At 45.3% G+C, this 20,826-nt stretch overlaps 1 protein-coding gene across 1 annotated transcript in view; it reads left to right on the forward strand.

The window, feature by feature from the left end:
* MGAT5B (alpha-1,6-mannosylglycoprotein 6-beta-N-acetylglucosaminyltransferase B) overlaps nt 1–20,826 on the forward strand; it is a 153,667-nt gene that overhangs the window by 86,758 nt on the left and 46,083 nt on the right. Inside the window, exon 8 of the mRNA XM_067547635.1 lies at nt 440–609. Coding sequence (XP_067403736.1) covers nt 440–609 — 170 coding nt within the window. The remainder of the gene's footprint in view (nt 1–439; nt 610–20,826) is intronic.

Raw genomic sequence — 20,826 nt, forward strand, 5'->3', positions numbered from 1 at the left:
AATGTGCGTAGCTATCCCACAGTGCAGCTAGCCACGGTGGCTGTTGGGATGGGTGTCTTCATCCCAAAGTCCATGGGCCAAATGCTGAAGCACCTTCTCATTCATCACTTGGGCAAAACTCCCACTGCAGTCAATGGTCCTGATCCTGACTGGTGCTGAGCACCCATAATGCCTGCTGAAGTCCATGCAGGCGGCGGGAGCAGGGCACCTCTTATTTCGATGCCAAAACATGGATTTAGTTGGACACCCACGTTTGGAAGAATCAGCCTGAGAGTTTTGCCTGGGTGAAGACTGAGTAAAAGCTGAATAAGGACCTTAGAGCCTGGCACCCTAAGTAGTTTCTGTAGCACACAGTACTCCTGTCTGAGTGCTGCCTACACAGCCACATTCCATGCTGGCTGGGTCACAAGAGCATCATCCTCTCTCCTTCTCTCTCTAGATTTTGATTCACATCGGCTTCCTGACGGAGGAGTCAGGGGATGTTTTCAGCCCCAGGGTGCTGAAGGGGGGACCTCTGGGTGAGATGGTCCAATGGGCAGATATCTTAGCTGCCCTCTTCCTTCTGGGACACAGCCTGAAAGTCACGGTTTCTTTGAAAGAGCTACAAAGGTGAGTGTCATGTTGATGAAGAAATAGTTCCAGTCGGGAGAGCAGGAGTCCCCTGGGGGGGCAGGCTGGCGTTGCCTGATGGACTGTTACTTGTGCTTGTGAGTGATAATCCGTGCTGCCTTGACAGTTTGCACTGGAAGGCTGTACCTCCAGGCGTCCAAGGGTTACGCTGAACCATTCGGCTGTGGCTATTGGGATTTTTGTGTGAGATCCTGTAGAAGTGTCTGTAGCAGCCAGACGCTTCACTTTGTTTTCCCATTGTCCTTACATTCAGGTCTCTCTGGCTTACCCTGCCACTCTCCTAGGAAGCGGTATAGTCTGGAGGATGAGGAGTCTGGACCCAGGGGTTCTATTCTCAGCTATCGCAGACATAGTATATTATCATGGTCCATTCACTTCCCCCCTCTTTGTGCCTCAGTTTCCCCATATGGAAAATGGATGTAGTACTATCTGCCTCCCTCACATGGACATTGTGAGGCTCAGTGAACACTTGTGAAATTGTTGGATGAAAGACCCTGCAAAACATGACACTATGTGCGCTGACTTAGGCCGTGCCTGGGAATTCACCCTGATTTCAGCACTTAATGCAGACAAAGCAAAGCCATGATTTGCACTAGTGTAGTACATCCTGGCTTCCAGCAGGGGTGAGCAACTGTGCTGCAAATCCCAGTTTGTAGTAGTTTACCTTAGAGCTTTACGCTGGTGCAGTTGCACCAGTAACTGGGCTAGGGTTGCCAATTTTGGTTGGACGTATTCCTGCAGGTGACATAATCTTTCATTAAAGATTAATCTTTAGTTCCTGGAGACTCCAGAACAATCCTGGAGAGCTGGCAACCCTAGACTGCGTTGCCAGTGGTCGAAATCCCCAGTGTAGACAAGGCTGGAGACATCCAGAGGCAGATCCTCTTCTGGTGTAAACTGTCCTAGCTCCAATGGAATAAACCAAAGGGGCACTTTCCTGTACACTCCCGGGCCAGACCTCTGGTGAGCTTTACTTCCCATAGCTCCACTACAGTTTATACCAACTGAGGCTCTGCCCCCTGATGTGCAGGTCTCAAGGAATATATTGCCCTACACTAGTCATCAGCACCTGTGACTGTTGGTGAGCAGTTCCCTGCCTTTCCCTCCTGCCATGCCAGAATCTCCCTTTGTCTCGCTTTCCCCCGCACTCCACCTGCACTGGGCAGAGGAGCCAGCCTCTTTCCAAGGGTCACTCTTGTGAGTCTGGTTATGCAGGAGGCCCAGGCTTGCCCCGGGTTCACCCCCGGAGTTAGCCACTTCTTCAAGCACCAGCCCTGCACGATGTCCTTCAGGCAGCAGGAGAGGACAGCTGGGGTTAGTGCACTGAGGTGTGTCGAGCAAAGAGACGACGGTCCTGATTTTCCTTTCACTCACGTTGGTGTAAATCAGGAGTAACTCCACTGAAACTGGTTGAGTTACACCAGTGTAAAATCAGTGTAAATGAGAGGAGAATCAGGCCTTTTATGATTTCTGGATTAACTTCACACTAGGGAAAGGTTCTGGCCAGACCCCTTGGGAGGCTCCGGAAGGTGAAGTTCACCAGGGGTCTGGCCCAGTAGAATACAGGACAGTCCCCTTTGGGTGTTCAGACTCAGCTTTCATTTGCAGTTAGATTCTTTCTGAACAAAGCCCCCAGAATAGCCAGTGTTAGAGCGGTGGCAGGATGCAGGTGTGCTGCAGGCTGGCTTGCTCCTCCCGTTGCGCTACTGTCATTTCAGTTCCAGTTTGCGTCTCCAGTGACTTTACTGGCATTGTTTTAAAGGCAGTAGCTCTGTGCTTGTTAAGCCCATTCCTTCCTTCCTTCCCCTTCTTCCTTCTGAAGGAGGAGAGCACAGCAGCTGGTGTGAGCTGTCAAAAATAGCACAAGAAGCTCAAGGGGAAAGCAAGGTGAACAGCTGCAAAAGAATCTTTGAAAGGAATTTTTAAGTACATGAGAAGCAGGAAGCCTGTCAAACAGTCCGTGGGGCCACTGGATGATCAAGGTGCTGAAGGAGCACTCCAGGAAGAGAAGGCCATTATGGAGATGCTAAATGAATTCTTTGCATCAATTTTCAGGGTTATGGGGCAGATCCCCATACCTGAGCCATTCTTTTTAGGTGATAAATCTGCGGAACTGTCTGAGATTGAGGTGTCAATAGAGGAGGCTTTGGAACAAATTCATAAATTAAGCAATAATAAGTCACCAGGACCAGATGTATTCAGCCAAGAGTTCTGAAGGAACTCAAATATGAACTACTAACTATGGTATGTAACCTATTGCTTAAATCAGGCTCTGTACCAGTTGACTGGAGGATAGATAAAGTAATGCTGATTTTTAAAAAAGGCTCCAGAGGGGATCCTGGCAATTGCAGGCCGGTAAGCCTAACTTCAGTACCAGGCAAATTGGTTGAAACTATAATAAAGAACAGAATTCATCAGATACATAGATGAACACAATAAGTTGGGGAAGAGTCAATATAGTTTTTGTAAGGGGAAATCATGCCTCACCAATCTATGTGAATTATTTTAGGGGGTCAGTAAAAGTGGACAAGGGTGATCCAGTGGATATAGTATACTTGAACTTTCAGAAAACCTTGACAAGGTCCCTCACTAAAGGCTCATAAGCAAAGCAGGCACTCATGGGATTAGAGGGAAAGTCCTCTCATGGATCAGTAATTGGTTAAAAGATCAGAAACCAAGGATAGAAATAAATGGTCAGTTTTCACAGTGGAGAGAGGTATGTAGTGGGTCCCTCAAGGATCTGTACTGGGACCCATGCTGTTTAACATATTCATAAATGATCTGGGAAAAGGGGTAAATAGTGAGGTGGCAAAGTTTGCAGAAAATAAAAAATTACTCAGGCTAAGTAAGTCCAAAGTAGACTGAAGAGTTACAAAGGAACCTCACAAGAGTGGGTGACTAGCAAGAAAATGGCAGATGAAATTCAATGTTGATAAATGCAAAGTAATGCACATTAGAAAACATAATCCCAGCTGTACATACAAAATGATGGGGTCTAAATTAGCTGCTGCCACTCAGGAAAGAGATCTTGCAGTCATTGTGGCTAGTTCCCTGTGAACATCCACTCAGTGTGCAGTGGCAGGCAAAGAAACGAACAGAATGTTAGGAACCATTAGGAAACAGATAGGTAATAAGACAGAAAATATCATCTTGCCACTATATAAAGCCATGGTACTCCCACATCTTAATTACTGTGCGCAGTTCTTGTTGCCCCATCTAAAAAAAAGATGCATTAGAATTGGAAAAGGTACAGAGAAGGGCAACAAAAATGATTAGGGGTATGGAACAGATTCCATAGGCAGAGAGATTAAAAGACTGGGACTGTTCAGCTTAGAAAAGAGATGACTAAGGGGGGATATGATAGAGGTCTATAAAATCATGCATGGTGTGCAGAAAGTGAATTGAGGAATGTTATTTACCCCTTCACATAACACAAGAACCAGGGATCACCCTATGCAATTGATAGGCAGCTGGTTTAACACAAACATAAGGAAGAACTTCTTCACACAACTCAGTCCGTCCGTGGAACTCGTTGCCAGGGGATGTTGTGAAGGCCAAAAGTATAATTGAGTTCAAAAAAGAACTAGACAAGTTCATAGAGGATAGGCCCATCAATGGCTAATAGCCAGGATGATCAGGGATGCAACCCCGTGCTGCATGCTTAGACGGCCAGAAGATGGGACTGGACAAGAGGGGATGAATCACTTGGTAATTGCCCAGTTCTGTTCATTCCCTCTAAAGCATCTAGCATTGGCCACTGTCAGAAGACAGGTTACTGGGCTGAATGAACCATTGGTCTGGCCTGGTACGGCCGTTCTTATGAATTAACCCCTCACTGATCAGACACAGCAGCTACTTCATGTTGGTTCCTGCTCCCTCAGAAGCCCATGGGCTACTTGCCATTGACTTTGATGGATACCGGAAACAGGATCAGGTCCTTTCTGCAGAGCGACACAATGGTTCAAAGCAGGAACTCTGGGGGGGAGGGTGACTAAGACTTCTCCTACGGGTGTGGGTGGGATTTTCAAAAGCCTTTCACTGCTCCCACTGGAGACCACACTAAGGCTCCCACTCACTCGGATGGGAGCAGAGTGAAGACCAATGCTGAACATCTTTGAAATCCCAGCTCCGGATATGTTGCAACTTTACTTCACTATTCAGACTCCATAGCCCGTATTTTGGCCTCGTCAGTTCCATGTTGGGGCAATAACACCAGCCTTTTGCTCCCACTCAGCTTCCATGTCAAAAGGCCCCAGAGCGTTTGCATTCACTTCAATAGCCCCCTTCGGTAGTAGAATTGCCAGCAACCTGAGAAGAGGCCTCCTCTTCTGACCTGTCACAAATCAGCGAGATGCATGTTTGACATGGTGGGAAGGGGGGAACACGAGCATGGCAGAGAGATGGCAAACTGAAGACACAGGGTAGGTTGCAAAGTCACAAACCCACCACATAACACTGCCAGGTCAGGGTAACTGCTTCAAAACACTTGGAGACCCCTCTGCATGTGCCCCGGATTGGGGTGGTGGGAACGAAGAACTGTGACAGCACCAGGAACGTTTTCTGAGCATGCTAGGCCTCATTCTCATTTAAGGGGCCTTAAAACATAAATGCCATTTATGCCAGAGTGGCATAAAGAAGCCATAGTGTAAATGAGAATTGGGCCCACCGGATTTCACTCAGTGGATCTTCCGGTCAGTTTGTCAGAGGCACCAAGTGACTGAAACGTATTTTGAAATCATTAGGTGCTGTAGTTGCTCACTACCTCCTAAAATCAGGCCAGTGTACATTAGAGATGGAAAAGAGCTATTAGTTTATGTAGCCTGTCCCCCTCCACAAATATTAGATTGTTTCTTGTGGTACGTTATTTAGGGACTTGTGCTGTATAATTTCAAATGACTCAAGTGTTGGGGCCTCATGACTTTTGGTATCTAGGATCCATGCATTTCGCAAGGACCAGTTGAACTTCTGCTCTGAGACGCTCCCTTGAGCTACCCTGTCTCAGTGTTAGTAATTCACTTGTCCTGCATGTTTATTGGCAGCAGGGAAGTGTGATCTTTGCAAACAGGGCTGGTGAAGGGACATAGGGTTCTAGTGTCATATAAATATCACCAAACAATTTATTCAAAGAGGAATGCCGTTTCTCTTGACCTGAAACCATTCGTGAATTGGACACAAATAGTTTTGGCCATTCACAAAACATCCAGAAGAGGGAGTGGAGGGGGTGCTATTGTGCTCCCCTTCCCTGCACCTTCCCCACACTTATAGCCCATCAGTTAGGGCACTCACCTGGGATGTGGGAGACTCAGGTTTCAAAGTCTCGTACTGGAACAGACCCAGCAGAGTCTGTCTTCAGTTCACTGAAAATTCTGAAAAGTTTCAGATTTGATTTGACCCATATCAGTTTTTCCCCCTGAATTTTGGAAGTGCCACCGAACCAGAAAATCAGTTATTTGCCCGGCTTTAATCACCACTGATGCAGCTGCATCACCAGCTGACACTTTGGAGAACCTCTGCATAGAACATCTCAATGTTTCCCCATACAAAGTGACCTGGACCCGCAGGGTGAGTGACAGTGAATATTGGATGAAGGCAGGGGTGGTGAAAAGAATAGAAGCAAAAACAAACAAACCCCAAAGTCACTCCATTGACTGATTAGTGTTTGGGCAGCACTAAGCCAGCATCCACTGCAGAATGATCCATGGTGAAAAGTTCATTGGGGGGGGGGGGGGAGGGAATAATGTAGCATTCAGAATTAACAAAGAGAATTAGCTCCTGACTAATTATCTTTTTAAGAAGCCCTGCAAAGCCCATCAGCTTTTCAAAGAAGCATGAATGTGTCACAAAATCTTCGGGTTATCGTGCACTTCCTGTGCTTTGCTAAATCGTCCGCCTAAGAATATCTGTGTACAGAAGAGTGATTGAAGTTAATGACTATTTTTTTTTTTTTGGTAATGAAGAGCTTGCTCTTATGTGTAATGTGAAGGAAGAGTCAGCTGAGTCCTGGAAGGGTTTACAAGAAGTTTGTTTCCAACAATGGGGGATTCAGACAAAGCAGCTGGCACTGTAATCCATCAGTTATTGCCATTCTACAGAGCCCGGTAGATTAGACGTCCATTGGTGTTGACAAAATCCCCCGTTCTAAACTGACTCTAGTGCCCCCCTTGAGACTCCTCTGAATGTAGCTGTGCAGAACAGCTAGCAGTCAGCCAGGATGGGGTTCCCCATCTCAGCTGGACTTGGGAGTGGCAGAGCAACTAGATTCTGGCTGCAAAAGTGTGTGCCCTTGTTCTCTGCGATAGGAAACAGCTTGTAACTGGGACTGCTGCCTCTGAATGGATTTTATTCCGGGGTAGCCAAGTCTAAAGGAACTTCATCTTGACCTATTTGCCTTATCTTCATCCAGAGGCTGATCTGTTGCCCAAGCTTTTAACCTTTCAGGCTCCCCTTTCCAGTAACAGAAGCCAGCGCAGCTCCTCTCCTGCGGCGTGGGCATTCAGGACACATATTCCAAGGCAAGTGTAAACGCCGCTGTATGGCTTCTTCAGCAGAGGGCACTCTAAGAACGGAGCCACGGGCACTCTCTCTGCAAAAACCGACTGTGGCTCACTCACAGGAGGACTCCATGACCCGGGTCAGTTGGAGTCTGTCACCTCACAGGGATGTGCAGGTGCGTGCTGCCAGCAGGTTCCCACACGCTGGCTCCTGCAGAGTGCTGTTCACCTCGGACTTTGTGTGTCAAGCCCGGAGGACATTTCAGACACTTCCTTACCCATGCCCGATGGGCCAAAAGGACTGAAATAATTGCTCTTCTTGGGAACGGGTTATTCATGTGGAATCCAGAAGGGTCCGGAGAGGCGGTTTCATGCTGTTAGGTGCCAAGGTGCAGGCTGAGCCTTCCGAGGAAGCAAGCGTATCAATTAGCATGAGAAGGAATGATTTCTTCTCTCGTCAGGTAATTAAACTGCTCGTTCTTTGTCTAGTGCCCGCACTGCGCTAAGTGCATTGCAGATAGGTATGAAGGCGGGATCACGACCAAGCCTCTACCCAGAAATGCTTCAAGCTAAGGGCTGGGTTGTGTGCCGTGTGTCTTCTGCTCAGAGTATGCGCATGTGTGATCACAAGGAGCCTCTCCTCCGCACGCCCTTCACAATACCCAGGGGCTGCTCCAGGCATGTGCCCCATGGGAGCAGGTTGCCTCCACGGAGATGAGCAGGAGCAGGGAGGAAGCCGAGAGGGAGCCAGGGAAGGGATTGGTGGAAGGGCAGGACAGGGATCAAGCTGCAAACAAAGCAGATGGCTTTCCCAGCGGTGTTTTGAAATGGGGGCTGATTGGAGCTGGGCCGGGCCATTGGCGTTGGGGCAGGGAGGGATGGACACTGGTGATGTTAGAGAGAAAAAACCTCCCAGATATGGCCACAGCACCGGTGTGAAGGGAGGAGAGAGGACAGTCAGGAGCTGCCTCGGGGCTGGGAGTAGGAGAGAATGCTTCCACAGCAGAGAGACAGCGGGTGTACTCTCATCTTGGGGGAAGCGGCCTGGGGCAGCAGAGCTCCCCGCTGTGCAGCGGGGCTGCAAAGAGACTGAAGTTTAGTTCCTGGTGCCGCTCACCAGACCTGGGCCAGGGATCTCCAAGCGCCGTACCTCTGTGCGGCAGGGGACAGAGGCCACTGGAATGCTCCCACGCCCCACCAAAACCTGAACAGGCCAAGAGAGGGAATAATATGTGCTGCAGAGCCCTTCCCTCTTGCAGGGCCCAGCATCCCCTGCGGCTCAATGGGCACCCACGATGTGCTGGCTCAGTTCGGGTAACTCAGGTGTGAACGTCATTGGGGTGTGAGTAAAATGTGTCCTCTCCTAGTCCAGGGCGATGGCTGAGAGAACCGTGTCTCTGCACTTTATAATTTATCACCAGTCTGTGCAGAGCAGTTGCCCTCCTTGTCCTCATCTCCTCATGGAGGAGGAGTCCCTCCCCTTGGCAGTCATTTTCCCTGCAAGGGCTCAATTTTCTTTTGCCATCAAGTCCGTAGAGCTGACACTGGACTCCGCTCTTGCAAGCAGCAGTGGATTTGAAAACAATAATTTTTCCTGCCCCTCTTAATTGGCTGCAGCGCTGGAATTGTGTGGCAGGGATGCGTGAACTCTTGCCTGTGGTCACATTTGAAGGCCAAGAGAAGACCGGTGGGTTGAGTGAAGCCAGCAAGTCATTTCTTTGGGGTTTTTTTTTGCTCTTTTAGAAACTTCCGCTGTCACGTCTGTTTGGTGCTGTGTGCAGCGTCTGAGGAATGCTTAGGAAAGCCTTTGCTGATGAAGGCAATGGGAAGCTTAATAGAATACATAGGATTAATAATACATGATGCTAATAAAGACTTATGAATAATTAATTCAGACCTTGGGGCTCAATTGGCCCTTTAGACACAGCTGTGGGGAAGGGGTGGTGTGCAGACTGTATCCTCCCAGGAGAAGCCCTGGGGTGGTGTTGGGACTCAGAGCCAATTTTTGCTCCTAGCCCATGTCAGCAATAAATGACAATGCTCCCTGCACCAGTTGAGCTGTTCTGATTGGCTCTCAGGGGTGAGGAGAGCTAAGTGTCCACCCACTCCATGCCCACCTGCTCTGGGTGCAATGAAAGCACAGCGCCATTTACTCCTGTCTGCCCAGACTGAAGACTGGTGCAGGGATAGAAGGGAATTCTCATCCCCCCCACCCCTGTGCTCCTGCATGGACGTTCAGTTCAAGTCCCAATCCAGCCCTTAGAATCTTCCATTTCTTTAGCATCCAAAGTATCTCCAGCACCGTGCAGCCAACAAACTGAAATACAAACTGGACACAGAAAGGACATCAGCCAGCCACTGAAATGAGATGAGTGATTGGCAATTCAGTAGGTGGGACACAGAACAGCTGGGACAGGAGCCAGAATCTGATGCCGAGTTTGGAAAGGGTTTTGAGGTTCTTGGCAGGAGAATATTAGGATTATTCTCTCAGTTGATTGCCATCATCAGCATCCCTCCCTTCCTTCAAAGACTCCTGACCGTAATTCCTCCAGCCCACTGCACTCTCCACAGCGATGGGGACTTGTGCAAATGAATCAGCCCCTTTCCTTCAGTATCTGCCTCGTTCAAGCACTGATCCTGATGCCTCTTGATGTGTTGGTCACTGGTGGTTTATGCAAATATATGCAAATGTCAGCCTGTGGTTATCCATGAGCCGTTCATGATGATTATTGTTGATGTACTGCAGTAGTGCCCAGAGGCACCAGTCAGGAGAGGGGTCTCATTGTGCTAGGGACTGGATAGGCAAATACTAAAAGGCAGCCTCAAAGAACTTGTGCAAGCTAAGGCCTGACGCCGCAATCTGATCTAGGACCATAAGATCCATGCCGTGTGCCACTGAAGTCAGTGAGCCCATACACATGGATCAGATCACAGGATCAGGACCGTGATGGAGTGTGAGTGATCATCTTAGTGATGTGGTATTGTGACTGCTCCCTGCATGGGTAACACTCTGAACAGGAGAATAAGGATGAGGACCAGCGAGCAGCAGCTAACCTAGAACCATGCACTCCCCCGGGAATTTTCGGACAAGTGTTAATTGGTGCTAAAACCCATCTAACTTGCGGGATTCTCAGACATTTTCACAACTGAATGGTGATCATCCAAGTACCTGGGAACCCACCAGCTCCCAGAGCTAGATCCAGCTCACACTCAAGTCAATGGGAGACTTTCTGTTGACCTCAGTGGAAATGGGATTGGGCCCAGATGAGACAATCAGCCATCACATAAGAGAGACAGCATCGTCTACTGGAAGGGGCACTTGACTGGATGCCAAGAGAAGTGGTCCTATTCCTTGCTTTGCTATTGACCTGCTATGTGACCACAGGCAAGTCACTACATCTATCTGTTGCCTCTGTTTCCCCTCACACCCTTTGTTTGCTTTCTTAGATTAAAAAATCAGAAGTGACCATTGTGATCTAGTCTGACTTCCTGTTACAACACAAGCACTAAGACTTCCCTGAATTAATTCCTGTTGGAACTACAGCATGTCTTTTAGATATGCTTTGTCTCTCTAAGCTCTTTGGGGCAGGGACTGTTTCTTACTATGTGTTTGTACAGCACCTAGCACAGCAGGGCCCTGATCTTCGTTGAGGATTCTAGGTGCTACTGAAATACAAATAAAAAAACCCAGACTCATCTTTTTCACATATAGCTCCTCCAGACCATTGAGTCATGCTGCTCCCTCTTAGCAGAGGCTACTTTTTCTCCTGTACTTGAATTATATTCAGGTGTTTCTCTTTTCTCCTCCTTTGCATTTCTCATTGAATTTCTTAGTTTATGTCTTATGCATCCTGACAGGCGGGAGGTGAAACATGCATGATTATCCGCTGGCTTATAGGGTGGTTGTTAGATGTATTATAACATCAGCTGCAATTTGCAGCTCCCAGGAATGAACACGAAAGCGTCAAGCTAAATCAGTTAGTCGCAAGTCTCCATCCCCATCACTTGCAATGTCTGCAAACGGAGCAGAGTTGGAAACAACGGGCCACGCAGAAGAATGTAAGAGCGAAGCGTGAGCTGGATTCTCATTGTCACTAAGGCTCCTTTACATTGCTCTGGAGCCTTCCCGGAGAGAAGAATCAGGCCATTGTGTATGTGACTGCTCAGAGGGAGTCGGGGGAAGGGAGGTTTATTCTGAAAAACTCCGTTTGCTTGTTAATGAGGCGGCTTGTGAGTGGATGTTGGTAAATTACAAGTAATGGTTTTAAAGCATAGCTGTCATGCTGCACACCTCCTGCACAGCCTCCGAAGGTAACAGGCTAACTCTCAGGCAAAAGGAGGCTAGAATGGGAACCTGTAGGGGGTAGGCTGGCCCCTGAAGGAGACCCCGGGTCGAGGGGGAAGGACTGCATTTATATGTGCAGTGCCTTGTGCCCCAGACCGGATCAGTATTTAAGTGGGCTAACTGCAGTGAGATCAAAAGGTTGTGAGCCTGTGAGCAGTGTGTATGACTCCGTTCCAAGGAAGTGTCTCGCTGAGTCAGAGGATGTGGTGGAGTCAAAAGCTGCGACTAGCTGGGGTAGTCAGAAAATCTGCATATTCTTCTCTGAAAGGATCTTCATTGTTCGTCTGACGTAAGCATGTTTGGGATACTTGCCCTGGAAGTGCATAGAGCTACAGCGCTTCCTCCTGGCATGGTTACAGTTTGGGATATAACAGCAAGGGGAGTTATCTTCTAAGCATAAAAGAGCAGCACAAAGGCATGGGAGAAATCCACCTGTGTGCATAGCCCCTGGGCTGACTGTGCAGGGCTGCATTTCACCATAAGGCCCAGCCGTTCAGCAGGTGTAAATCAGCATAGTGCCATGGACTCCCGAGTTACACCCATGAGAGTCTAGCCCTGAAATGTCGCCATTCGCAGAGCTGTCCACTCTCTGGTGCTGAATTGCGATAGCTATATTATTCAGCGATAATCTTATCACACAATGGCACATTGTGGTAACCTGCCTGGCTCCTTCAGGGATATCGCTGCTCCCTTTCCTGGCCAGATACAGATGTTTTCATTGTGTAGTCCACATGTCAACAGAGGCACAATGACACATTTCCAAAATTAAACGTGTATACATCTAAATGAAAGCCCTGCAGGCTAGGATAATTGCAAAAGCTGTTTCCTATAATTAGAGAGGCCTCTCTGTTTCTTTGAATAGGTAGCTAGGTAGATTTATTGACAGCTCCCACCCGAGGAATGCAGACAAACAGTCTCGCTATTGTAAATAATAAAAGGGAGTTATTCCTTCCACCATTGTGGGTTTCATTTCATAAGAGAGGGAGGCACATGAATTAGCAGGAATCAGTGAGCTGTTAAATTGCACTTCTTCATGAAATATGTTTATTTTTTACCAAATGATGGTTCACTAACTGGGTTCTTGGCAGTCGCAAAAACCTCAGCCTATAAAAGTGATCAGAGTGTTATTATATAATCATTGTGTAATTTATAGAGGTGATTGCATGCAGGTACATCTTGTATATGAAGAGCACTCTTCATGTTCATCAGACACCATTCAGCATCTGTGTACAGGATCTCTTCTCTTACACATAGCAACTTTTTTAAGTTGGCATGAACCAGTGGAGGCAGAAATATGCCAATGAGGCAACTATTTCTGTAATCAGAGAGCCAGAGAAATCAGGTGTGTTAGAGGCAGCTGAGGCGGGAGCACCTTGTTGAAATTCTGCCACCAAAATTAAAGGTCTGGGTTTTCTCTAATTTTTGTGGTGTTCACCCCACTTATCGAATGCTGCTAAATTATGCATCTCTGCCAGAGACAGCTTATCCCTGCTGCTCAGAAAAACACACCCAAAGAGCAATTTATTTGCCTTTGAAATGCTTCAGACTGCACCAAGCATCAGTCTTTTCATAACACTCTCCTGGGGGTGTGATTCCCCTCCAACAGCTGCAGCTCTCATTTCAAATTGTTAGAAATAATTAAACAGGTTGTCCCGGGGGTGGATTGGGGAGACAGAACCCTTTATTGCCTGCTTGTTCCACCTCGACGCCACGAGTGAGCAATGAGAGGGTTACTTTACAGTTCTTTTATCCATAACAGTATGTAAATGTATACATTTTCAGCAACTCCCCATAGACCCTTATTTGGTTACATTGACACATATAAAATAAATATTAACAACTACATAATGAATATAATTATACCTGCCCCTGTTTGTTGTTTACAGGATTACCATACAGCGGGCAGGCACATCACCTTAAAACCTATACATTTTACACTAACATTCTTTGAAGTAAAGGCATGCCGGGGGAGAAGGAAGATAATGCTTTCTTCCCGCCAAAAGACCTTGCACAGAAATAACGATAGACTTATCCCCTGCACAGATGGCCAGGAAGGGAGGAGAAGAAGAGAGCTAACAGACTCTAACTAGAATTCACACCAATTAACAGAAACAAGGTTTGCCCGTGCCTTGACCCCGTTCCCTGTAATTTAGGCCTGACCACTTGTCCAGCTTTTAACTCTCTACTCTCCTACACAAATGACAGAAGATGAACTCAAGGCTGTGTTATCCCTGTAATCGGTATGGCTCTCATTACTCAGGTGAGGAATCCCAGCTGAAATCTTACATTGGCTATGTATTTTCCAGGAACAAAGTATAAGTATTTCCAGCAGGTGGTGCTGAATATGAGCGTGTTTGTCCAGTGACAATTCTTCCATCACTGGCTATAGCTCTGAGAAAACAGTTTTCTGTTTAAACAAGGGAAAGGAATGAATCAATTATTCAGTCCCTCACTCTATCTCTTTGCTAGTATGTGTGGGACAGGATTTATCACAGGCTAAGAAAGTATTAAAACACTGGCAGCACATCACTGATGGGAATATATTGTGCTAATGGAGATTCTTTTGTTATGTGGCTTGCTTTAAAAGTAAGCAAGGTACCAGGCATTAAAAAAACCCCTCTTAAGTTCATAATGACCTTTTTAGCAGCAATAATAGAGCTGGGATCAAAAGACCATAGAGTGGGAACACTGATGCTGGCAAACTCCAGTTCCAATTGATTGTGACTAATTTTTCAGACAGCACCAGACATGCCATTTAAGTTAACCCAGCGTGCTTTTTATCCATTGGTGAGAGTCACTGTGATGCACTGCACTTACTGTTCTCTAGTGATCATCCTCATAAAAGAGCCATGTCATATACCACGAGTACAGGTGGGAGGATGTTTCTGAATTTCATACCTTTCAAAAGGTCTTGAGCCAAACAGAAGTGGGGTGGGGGAAATGCAGATGTGTTCGCAGATTAATTTTTTCAAACCAAATATTAAAAAACAGCAAACATCCCCCTCTCACTCACAACAGTTTTCCATCCCTGTACCTCTGCTGATTTCAGTGGAATTGCTTCTGATTTACACTGGTGTGAGAGGAGAATCCAGCAACTAGATGGTAATATTATACCATATGGTGCCCTCTGGTAAGATGCCCATTTAAAGCTCTCTGGACCTGCTGAAATCTGTTGCATGCCTTATAAAGCCAAGGGGACAGAAACCCCCTTGCTCATATTTGCAGTTCAGTGAACATGCTCCCCCAGGAATTGTCCCTTCATGCTGGCAAATGCCAAGATGCAACTGACGTGCTTATCTTGGACGCTGAGGAGAGGGGTATGTGCTCCTTCCACTCTGGCAAGACAGAATGGGGGAAGCCATTTAGCAGATTCAGGGGCTTTGCCTGGAAACAAACTCAAAATCTCCAGTTCATTTTATGTCAGAGATCGAGGCTGAGATTTTCAAAGTAACGCAGGGGATTTGCATGCCCAATTCCTATTAATTTTTATGGGACCTGAACATCCAGATTCCTCAGGGGGCTTAAAAAATCTCAGCCTGAAACCTACAAAGAATGAGACTCTGATCTCAGCTGGTATAAATCAGTACGGCTCCATTGATTTTCTTAGCACTATTGCCACCAGCTGAGGATATGGCCCCAACTATTTTTCACTGAAGGCAAATTTGTATCCTGTCCCAGGGGGTGAGATTCACACTACAAGGCCTCTGTCCCTCATAAGTTCCCCCTTAGCCCTAATGGGACTTCAACAGTACCTAGACCTCATCCGGGCTCCTTTTCACAGGGGCAAGTTTTACCAGTCTGACTAACTGGAGCATATCCTGGAGTGCTCTGTAGGGGCAAGACCAGGGACGCAGAGATGTCACCGCAGCCCCAGGACATCAGTCTGGCTTTTTGCTGCAACGTAGTCCTGGATCCACCAATACTGCCCCTCCCAATTGCTGCTGCAAGCTGGGGCAGCGGCAGGGTGAGCGTGTACAGGTGAGGCAGCCTTCCCCCCCGCCACCGTGTGTGGTCTCTCTGCTCCCCCCATGCACACACCAGTGATGCTTTAATCAGGGCCTCAGCAGAGGGGAGAGAGCTGGCTTTATCCATCTCTCAGGGGGAAGCTTTTTGTTGGTCTGTGTCCAATCTTGTTGGCATGCAGAGCTCTTTCTCCATCTCCCCTCCTGCACTCCCACTTGCTGCTGAGAACAGAGGCCAGCCGTAGCGATGGAATTAAATATGATATAGAATATTGGTCTAGCTTGCAGAAGGGTCCCCCGGGATCAATTTGGTTCTGGCCCTTTCAGCTTGGGGAGAAATAACTTGGAAGCAAAGCTTGGGTTAATTTGAAAATAGGTCAATGGGATGTGAAGATAACCTGTGGTAATCTGAATTCTGAGGGCCTCTGGCAAAGGAATGAGTCCCTCGGCTGATTAAATTACCTGTAAGGGGAAAATAGCAGGACAAGAACCTGTTGTAGATTTATTCTGAAGTATGAACAGCTGTTAGAGGCAGATGTTGAAGAGCAGCTAGAAAGGAACGGTTCTATAGGTGAACACAATTCTTTTAACGGGTTTAATTAAAGGGGAAACAGCATCAGTATTTGTCTGCATTATCCTTTATTTAATAAACAAAACCAGAGCCAAACTTGGCCGTTGCTAATTTGCTAATCTCTGAAGATGGGGCAATACGAATGTGCTTGCCAGAGAAATCATAACGACATCATCATCCGAGCTTTGTAGCTGCCAACAGAGTTTACAAGGAGATCCATCAAAAGCAGATTCTGTCAGGCAATTGTTTATTTTTGAGATTAAGTTTCTCAGAAGTGGTTCTGAATGTAGGGATCAACTGTTTTTTTCAAAACAAATCTCTCGGCTAAGATGTCTGAGAAAAAGGCATTTGTGTTCATCAATTTTATTTGCATAATTTCAAGCGCCATCAATAGTACATGGAATGAGAAAAAATTACTGAGATTTCACTCCAACCATGAGTGAAATTGGGTTTAGTAGAAAATTAGTTGATTTAACTGGCAAATGATGAAAGCTTGAACAGAGAATGTTTAAATAAGGAGGGATTAAAAAAATAACTTGAAGGCGCAGACTGAAGTTGCATGTTTGGAATGTTAAACTCACCGGTTATAACTTGTTTAGGAAGGATGGAGAGGGTAAAAGATGGGTGAAGGTGAAGGTGAGGGTGAGGGTGGGTAAAGCAAAGGACTATGATTCAGGAAACCTGGGTTCTATTTCTGGCTCTGCCATTAGCCGTCTGGGTGACCTAGGGACAGTCATTGCCTCTCTCTGTGCCTCAATTTCCCCATCAGTAAAATAGGGATAATGATTAGACAAACACCTGTCAGGGATGGTCTAGATAGTGCTTGGTCCTGCCATAAGTGTAGGGGACTGGACTATATGACCTCTTGAGGTTCTTTCCAGTCCTACAATTCTATGATTATATGATACTGGCTTCCTTTGTAAAACTCTTTGAGATCTACTAATGAAAAGTGCTAAATAAGAGATAGGGATTATTTATTATTATAGACACCATGACCTGTTTTAGAGTTATTGATAATTCAGAACCACAGAATCTTTAATGCACATGGATCAATGTGCTAACTAACAAAGCGCAGAGGCAGGGATACTGATAAGGGTCAGTTACAGACTACTGAACAGGATGTTACTCCTTATGCACCTGTCTGTAATGTGTGTGCGAGGGTATATTAAGTTGTTATGAGGGACTTCAGTTTGGTTGACATATGCTGGAAGTCTCAGATAGCTAGTGGTAAAACATCATTAGAGGGTCTCAAAATTACAGATGATAATTTTCTAACACAAAAAGTATTGCACCCAAGACAGTGTAGCACTGTTTTGGATCCCATTATGATGGATAAAGATGAATTAATCACTGGACTGGAAGTTGGTGGTTGCCTAGGGACCAGTGATCATGAACTTGATTGCATTCAATATGAGCTACTGATGTTAATTTTTAATACATTTTGGAATACTGAGTAAATTCCAGAAGACTGGACAAGTGCTAGTGGTGTGCCAATATTCAAAAAGGACAAGTGGTATGACCTGAGTAACTACAGGCCAGTTAGTCTGTCATCAATCCCAGGCATGCTAATGGAAAAACTGATACAGGATTCAATTAATAAAGAATAGACATATCATTAATAATTAATAAAGAATAGACATATAATTAATGCAAGTCAACATAGCTTTATAGAAAACAGATCTTGTCAGACAAACCTCATTTTGTTTGTTGATGAGATTACAAGTTTGGATGGTAAAGTTTATTCTGAATTATTCTGAATTAGCACTGCACAACATTCTGATTAAAATATTAGCACTATGCCATATCACTAAAGCACATATTAAATGGATTAAAAGCTGGCTAACGGACAAATCTCAAAAAGTAGTCATCACTGGGGAATCCTCATCAAAAGGCCATGTTTCCAGTGGGGTTCCATTCAACAGCTTCACCAGTGATCTAGAAGTAAATGTAAAATCAATGCTGATAGAATTTGTGCATCTCACACACACACACACACACGACTCTGACAGGGTTTAGGAGTCACAGTGGAGAAGTAACTCATCATGAGCTCCCAGTATGATGCTGGTGCAAAAAGGGTGAATGTGATTCTTGGATATATAAACAGGAGTAATGAGAAGGAGCAGGGAGGTGATCTTACCTTTGTATATGGCATTGGTGAGACCAATGTCGGAATATTGTGCCCAATTGTGCGGGTCCACATTTTAAAATGGGAGAGGGTGTGGAAAAGAGTCACAAATAGACCAGGGCTGGAGAAAATGCAGTACAAAGAGAGACTTACAAATCCCAGTGTGTTTAGCTTATCAGAAATAAGTTTGAGAGGTGACTTGACTACAGTGGATAAGGACCTTCATGGAGAGAAAATACTGGGTACTAGAAGGTTCTTTAATCTAGCAGAGAAAGGCAGGACAATGGCTGGAGGCTGAAGCCAGACAAATTTAGGTTAGAAGTAAGGCATCAATTTTTAACAGGGAGGGTGATTAACCAATGGAATAAAATACCAAGAGAAGTGCTGGATTCTCCATCTCTCCATGTGTTCAGATCAAGACTAGAAGAGACACTTTAGCCAAAGGCAAATTATGCTTTAGTCAAACCCAAGTTATTAGCCTCAATACAGAGGTAAAGGGGTGAAATTTAATGTCCTGTGAAATACAGGAGGTCAGATGAGGTAATCTAATGGTCCCTTCTGATCTTAAATTCCATGGATTTATAAACTGAAATATCTCCTAAAGTTTGGGGATATCAGCTCAAGTGAGAGACAAATGGGGATGGCCATCTAATGAAAAGCTTTTATCTTCAACAGTCACTGGACCAGACTGATGTAAATCAGCGTAGTTCCTTTGAAGTCAGTGGAGCTATGCTGATTTATGCTAGCTGAGGATCTGGCCTGCTGTGTGTTATGCGAAGACACACACTTACTGAGAAAGCAGCTAATACTTCAACAGGGTGTGTGGACTTTATCTTGAGGGCAATGTTTAAGAGCAGAGTCTTATGCAGAGGATTCTATACATTTCAAGCAGTTATGGAAGCTAGTTAGTGCCCAATCTTCCTTCACCCCATCTTACATGTATTGTGATGAGAACTTTGTGGTGTCATGTCAAATGGGAAATCAGCTGTGTTGAGGAAAATGTCCCTATTTTTACCAGATCGGTGTGCTTAAAAATTCACTCCTGAGCAGAGGACCACTGTGAGGATTAGAGCTGGGCAATTGTTTTTAGATGAACAATTAATTTGCCAAAAATTCATTTTAGGGGGCACCAAAACAATTCATGAATTCAGGTTGAATTTAGCAGATAGTTTCAGCTGAACCCACCCTCTTTCCCCCAAAACCAACATTTTGCAAATGTCAAAACGGTTTGTGTAGAAACACTGAAATGATCTGTTTCAAACTAACATTTTCTAGATAAAGTGCATTTTGAATGGACATTCTAAATATTTCATTCAATCCCAGCAAATTCTTTGCAGGATTTCTTTTGCTTGAGAAAAAAATGAAAAAAAAAATCAGTTTTGGTTTGGTTAGAAACTAAAATAATGGTTGGGGTTTTTTTGGAAGGGGAGGGGTTTGGGTTTGCATTTTTTTGGTTTTTATTTTTTGCTCAGGTCCAATGAGGACTAAACAACAGTTAAATCCTATACACACCCTGCAAGCCAGACTAGACAATCTAATAGTCCCTTCTGGTCTGAAAAACCAATGATTCTATTTCGAGAATTTGAGTGGTACTCAGCTTTTTTCTTGGTTTTCTGCACAAGGGTGAATTTCACCATGGAAGAGGCAAAAGGGCCTGATTCCGCCCTCACGCCCACCATTGTCAATCTAAAATATCTCCACCAAAGTCAGCACATAAAATAAAGGTCCAAGCAGAACGAAGGCCCAAAAGAGGAAATTGCTGACTTTTAGAAGAACAACCACTGATCAGCATGACAGCTCAAAATTGGTATAGGACTAGAATTGCAACCCGTAACCATGTGGGGGAACAAGTGGTGACGTCAGGAAGACAGCTTGTGCAAGGATGTGCTTGCCAGTGTGAACAAGTGTAGCACAGTATGCCCTATAACGTGTATTTTTCTTTTCAAGTATTGATTTAGAGATGTGAATCTTTCTACCATTTTTTCTTTCTTTCGTAGCAGAGCAGTGCATGAATTTGTGCTATTTACACTTAATTATAAATTGTGGTTTATATAATCCTTAGTGGATGCAGCTCCTGTATATTGTAGGTCATGGATCTGTCTGTTGAAGCAAGTGCTGAATTATATCCGCAATTCTGGAAACAGGGAGATAAATGTTATCTGGCTTCTCTTTGATACTGATAACCTTTATGTCTTTTCCCCATGATATCGCTGATTATTTCCATTTGTTACAGTCCAATAGGTTTTTAATGTATAATGATAGAGATGTAGAGCAGTTGTAATATAATAATTCTTTGCACTTATATAGCAGTAATGCTCATTATAATAATAATACTTAGCATTTACTATGCTTTTCATGTGAGGAGCTCAAAGCAGTTTACAAAGAAGGGTAAGAGTCATTTTCCCAATTTTACAAATCTCTGTCTCACTAGGTCCTGGTAGAGCTTCCATCACTGGAGGATCTAAGCACCTCCCAAGGGCTTATGGATTTTTTTCTCCGCCTCCCCTTAGAAGGGAATTATTATTATCCCTCTTTTAGAGATGTGAAATTGAGGTTCAGTGAGGTGAAGTTAATAACGTCACACAGCAAGTCAGTGGCAGAGTCAGGAGCAGATTCCAGCTTCCCTCACGCAGTGCAGTGTCCTAGAGGGGACATATTGTCACCCTCCTGAATTCTGGTATAGCTGAATGTAAGGACCTGGA

Source organism: Emydura macquarii, unplaced genomic scaffold, assembly GCF_026122565.2.
Source record: "Emydura macquarii macquarii isolate MOO-44397 ecotype Brisbane River unplaced genomic scaffold, CSIRO-AGI_Emac_v2 contig_1230, whole genome shotgun sequence".
NCBI lineage: Eukaryota > Metazoa > Chordata > Testudines > Chelidae > Emydura > Emydura macquarii.